A 5722-nucleotide genomic window follows, 5' to 3' on the forward strand; every position below is an offset into this window, starting at 1 on the left:
CTAAAAAACTCTCATCGATATCAAAACGATAAAAAAATCTTTTTGTTTGTGGTGTTACAAATGAATCTATTTGCTTTTCAACAAATGTACCAATATCTTCGAAATTCAATTGGAATTTTTTAGGTGCTTTGAGAGAATCATCATTCTGCTCCTTCAATTTTATTACCATTTTGCGCTTGACGTCTACTGGTATAGTTTCGTCAAAAAAAAGCCAATCCTGTAGTTTCCGGGCTGAGATACCACAAATGATTACGGAATTTTTGCAATACACTAGTTGATATTTTTTCATTTTTCAATTTATAGTCGTAAAGCTTTTTTAGGAATTGAAGGTCGTGATTTGGTGCTCTGGCTGCAATTCCGCATGTAAACCATGCCTCTACGTAATATAAAATAATAAAAATTGACGTATCACGAACTGCTGATTTTACTTCTTTAGACATTTCATACTGATCACGGAAAATGAATATTTTTAAGTTATATATTGCCTTTGCCATGAAACGCGCATGGTGATAAGCTCCAGGAATATGAAAGGAAACTTTGTCTGATGGAGTACATCCTAAATAAATGAGTGTCAACTCCAAAAACTCTTTGTAATCATCACGAGGTTGTCGTGTCTCTAAAGTGAGTTTTACAAATGTGCTTATTCGGTCAACGTCATCACAGGTTACAGAATTTCTTACTTTTTTATCAACTATTCCACTTTTGTATTTGCTCTGATCAATATTTTTCCAATTTTGTTGGAAATTTTTAAAAAGCGGGACATTTGGTCCAGTTGTTTCAGGTTGGTTATTTTCAAACACACAACGCAACACTAATTCAAAAATATAATGCCTGCATGGTAAAAATAAGATATCAGTCATCAACAACGATTCCAATAAAACAGCAGAGCCATTTTTGATGCCCATATTGGATGCAGTGGTATCACAGCAGATAGCTTTGACAGATTTCGTAAGCCCCCAATCATTTAATACTTCATAAACTGCTTCTGCTTGGGTTTCACCTTTACTATCATTTAATGCTGGAACATGAAGGATTTTCTCAATTTGACCATTTGCCACAACAACAGGCAATCTTTCAGTTTTACTCTTGGTATTGATATCTTGCATCAGTTTTCCATCATAATGTACAACAAGAGCCTTTAATTCTAAGGTATTAAAATAGCTTTTTACTTTCTCAGCTCTCCGTGCACGTATTTTCTGTCTGCTCAATCTGATTGATGAAGTATTTAATGCTAAAGTCGTCACATCAGTGCCCAAAGCTTGAACTATAGCCGCAACCAAATGAACAGCATTTCTGTTGCTTACTTTACTTTTGTCAAGTGCTGCCACTACCTTTTCATCATTAAAAATATTAACTGTTCCTCTTGAACGCTTTGCTGATGATGGACCAGCTTCTGGCCCCCACTCTTCTGAAATATTTGATTGACCTCCCGCACTTTTTTGACTAAAACCATGAGAAGTACCTCCACTGCTTGAGGCCCATTCAACTAAGTCATCTAAAACGTATAAAACGAATATAAAAAGATTAAATGTGATTTTTATTAATTAAAATTTTTTTCTCTTATTTCAATTTAAGTTGAATTTTTTGTTTTCAAATTATATTTGCATAATGTCTCATAAACTTTACCTAAATGAGTTGTTTGAAATCCAGTTCTCGCAAGTTTTTCAGAGAGTATTTCTTGTCTTCGATTTTCTTCTTCATCAAGTCTATCAAAAAGGCTTTCAATGTTATTAATGAATAACAACCTACTCGACCATCTTGTTTCTGAGAAAGAAAAAAGTCTTTTCTCGGATCTCCATCACTTAGATCTTTAAGAATATTACCGTGAGATATATCGAACAAATTATTCATTTGTACGAAAAAGATTTTTTCTTTTTCTAGATTAAACAGCTGTCCCTTGTTTTTTTCAAAGTCGTGTAATCAGTATGCAATTTTAAAATTTTGTCTATGCATCTTGAATCATGTTGAATAGGAAGACGAGCTTTTTCCCAGAATATTTTTATTTCTCCTTCCTTGCTCGCGCTATCCTTCTCCTACACGCATGCATGCCTCGCTCTACTCTCTCACACCGCCTTGCGAACGTATCATCCACGTGCATGCTTCGGGCTATCTCTCTCTCCCAAGTGCATGCCTCGCGCCATCTCTCTCCAACGTGCATGCAAACGCTATCCTTGTCTTACGCTCATATGGACGCCTCGCGCTATCCTTCTCCCACGCCCATAGAATATCATTAGCGCTATCCTTCTCCTACACATTGCGGACGCTTCGTGCTATCTCTCTCACACCTACTCGCGGCATCGTACCTTCGCGTTCCGTCTTCCCCGCGGACCCTCGCTTATCGGTTTCGCCGCGGTTCCCCCTCTTTCCCGCGGACCCCTCGCCTATCGGTTTCGCCGCGGTCCCCCTCCCCCTCTCCGCGGATCCCTCGCCAGCCGGTTAGGACGCGGTCGAACCCCTAACCTGACCTGAAGTAGTGATGCAAACTCTGCGGTTTCTGCCCGCTACCAGCGCATGTGGAGGGGGTAGCGCACACAAGGAACGAGTCCTGTACGTGTGCGTTCGGCGCTCGGGCAGAATCGGGTAGTAGAAGAGAACAGATATACAATACGCTGTCTCTTTTTTTCTCGAGCGCGAGCTATAGCTATAGCTATAGCTGCGATATCGAGAATACACGTAGCGGCTTTCGTATTATATGCGTACTCTTCACCGATCCTCATTAAATTCAATATCAAACATCCTTTAATAATACTCTATTTGTTCAGGAAATATCGCTCACTTTACTCAATCTTTGCACCTGCATCTCACTATGTCTATCCTTTCTTCTATCATATATTCTATCTGCATTCTTTAAAAATGTAAAAAAATATTTTTTTACATTTTCTTCTGACGGAAGAGACCACCACCTTCCTGCGGTTTCCGTTGAGCAACAACATGTACGTTGACTATTTATAAAAAATATAAATAATAGAATAAATTATTTGGAACACGTAACATATAATTTAATTTTTTATTTAATTTTTTAACATTGAATCATCTTTTTAAATTAATAACAGTTGATTTCGTAAAGAAAAGACGTACATGTTGGACGAGAGTGGGCTTCTTATCATTTACGCTCTTTTTATTTAATTAATATTTTTGATGTGTAAAATAATTATAAAATTAAAAATAATTGTTAGATTTATTTTATTTGTAATTTGTAAACATTTTTATACGAGGATTGAATAGACGAGTACGCATATAATACGCAAGCCGCTACCATCAACACGTTAGCCTTACCATAATTCGAAGGACCGCAAATGATACCGCGTATAGTAGTCGGCAGCATGTTTCCACGCTTGCGTATTTCTTTCTCGGACGTTACTCGTGTTTTATCGTCAAAATTTATCACTTTGATTATCGTCGCTTGTCGCACGAACCGCATGTTTGTTCTCGCGAATCTCAAACCAGATTTTTGGAAAATGAGTCATCGGGGCCTTATTTATAGAGGTGCACCGAATCGAAACCGCTCAGTCTCAAAAATGTTTTTTCTTCTATCGGTTGACAGCGATATTCTCGAGCTTACCACCAAGCAGTTACAGATTATCCCCAAGATTGTTCTACTGCGAGACTTTGGTAGCTACGTGGAACAATTGTGGGACAAGCTTTCCGAACGTATAAAAGCTGACTCAGAGGTTCGGCAATATCGTCGATGCATGCGACATTATAATTTGTGGCAGCAAACACATATCGACGGTCCAACACCGTTAATAAAAGATTGTGGCAAATGCCAGCAAAAATTATAAGAGGTAGCGGTTTGTTAAATCGTGCGATAAACGCACTTCCTATCGAATTACATATTCCAGGCTATCAGTTTGGCGAACCGGTAACTCATTTAGAAACGCGATTTGCTAGAGGCGATCGAGGTATCAATCCATTGGACGCCGCGTGTCGCGAGCACGACATAGCTTATTTCCGAAGCAACGATCTCGGTCAACGACACGTTGCGGATAATATACTCGCCACGAAAGCGCGAACACGTATTACCGCGAGAGATTCGACTCTTGGCGGAAAAGCAGCCGCTACAGCTGTTTGGACAGTTATGAAAGCAAAGACAATATTCGGTATGGGGATGAAAACAAAAAAATCATCGATGAAGAAAAACACCCTTCCCGGCCGGGGGTTGGGCCGCTTGTGCGGCCTTCGCCCGAGCCGTCCTCTCCCTCCGCCCCACGACCTTTGACCAGGATTCATCCTGGCTAAGGGCATGCGGGGCCGGGGGGAGCCCTTGGTCCCGTGGAGCCGGTCGAGTGGCATCGGGAGGCGGTATTTTTGCCCGCCCTCCCGCCCCCGCCGGCGCGCCTCGCGGAGCAGTGGGTAGGGGAGGTGGGGGCCTTGTGCCCCCCTCTCCTCCCGCACCGCGTCCCCCTTGCTTCTTCCTCCTCTTCTTCCCCTGTCCCGGCGCCGAGGCGCCGGCAGGGGGCAGAGGTGGGAAAGCCCCCCCGAGCGGGCGACCGGCCGTCGAAGCGGGCCTATGTGGTCCGCCCCGGCCTATCTCCGCCCGTAAGTCGACGAGGGCAGCGATTTGCTCGGTATACCAATCGTACCAAGCTCGCTCACCCTCGCCGACGACTCCCGGCGGGTAGCTCTCGGGGAGCGGCGCAGAGGTGCCCCTCAAAGGGGGCCTCATTGCCGCATTACCCCGGCCGCCCGCCCACGTTGGGGACCTAAGTCCCTTCCATGCAACCATCGCGCCATGGAAGGTCACGGACTTTATCTCACTCCATACAAGCGTGGACGAGGGTTTTCAACAGCGGCTAAGAAAAAAAAGGTCAAAATAACGATTAAAACGCTTTTTTTTTGTAACGGAGGGGAAATGCCTTTACGCATTCCCCGCCTCGATGGGGTTCGAGGCGGGGTTATTTGGGACTACCCCCGGCCTAATCAAACGGCCGGGGACTACCCACTAAAACCCCTCCGGGTGGCCTATCTCGGGCGTTTCAGAGGGCCTCTCTGGAAACTGGCATATGCACTACATCAGAGAGGCCCTCCGCCCACGAGCCATGCCCTCTGGGGGAGGAGTTGTCCCTCCCCCAGTGTCCCTGTGTGTTATAGGGATTTCAGCTCATATCAGCGAGAGGGGGACCACCGCCCCTCTCGCTTCCCTCCGGTGTTATCCCGGGGAGGGCGTGGCCGGGCCCAGGTACCCCACCTGGGCTCCGACCACCGGGCCCGGACCCAGGTGAAACGTCCGCGACGGAACTGCGGACGTCCCCCGGGTTCGCGGGACCCTGCGCATACGCGGGGGGAGTTCTGTGGGGCCGGGTCCGATCACGGCCCAGCCTCCTCCTCCCGCGCGCGCCCCCCTTGTCTGGGGCGGTTCTCCGGAGTTGCCGCAGGCCAATGTGGCCCCGGCCCCCGTCAACCCACCCCGGGGGGTCCTTGAGGCACGACGGCGTTCGTACCACTACGGCCAGGGGTCGTGAGGGGCCCGCGGGTCCTGCCCGTAAAGGGCTCTTCCCGCGTCTCACCCCCGGTTCCCCCGGCTGCCCCACCTCGGCCGCGAGCTCCGCGGCGTCCTCCGGGGAGTCGCTCCCGCTCTCTTTCGGCTTCCTCCTTCTGCAGCATTACTGCTTCACAGAAGGAGGAGACCGCCCTCCAGGACTCCTCGCTCTCGAGCATGACCGCTACGATGCTCGAGAGCGAGAAGTCAGTTTCGCCTATTATTTGGACGAGGACACGACGC

General features: G+C 46.4%; 2 protein-coding genes across 2 annotated transcripts in view; both read right to left on the reverse strand.

The window, feature by feature from the left end:
* Positions 1–316: 316 nt before the first annotated feature.
* LOC115241023 lies at positions 317–3421 on the reverse strand. The gene is made up of 4 exons (XM_029816534.1): positions 3277–3421; positions 1627–1764; positions 486–1495; positions 317–376 (listed from the first exon to the last, which is right to left on the reverse strand). The coding sequence occupies exons 1-4, from the start codon at positions 3419–3421 to the stop codon at positions 317–319; spliced, it is 1353 nt and encodes a 450-aa protein (XP_029672394.1).
* Positions 3422–4754: 1333 nt separating this feature from the next.
* The window catches only part of LOC115241024, a 1782-nt gene continuing 814 nt past the window's right edge, over positions 4755–5722 (reverse strand). Inside the window, exon 2 of the mRNA XM_029816535.1 lies at positions 4755–4793. Within this exon, the coding sequence (XP_029672395.1) occupies positions 4755–4793 (39 nt within the window). The remainder of the gene's footprint in view (positions 4794–5722) is intronic.

The sequence above is a fragment of the Formica exsecta genome, unplaced genomic scaffold, assembly GCF_003651465.1.
Source record: "Formica exsecta isolate Colony F162 unplaced genomic scaffold, ASM365146v1 scaffold463, whole genome shotgun sequence".
Taxonomy (NCBI): domain Eukaryota; kingdom Metazoa; phylum Arthropoda; class Insecta; order Hymenoptera; family Formicidae; genus Formica; species Formica exsecta.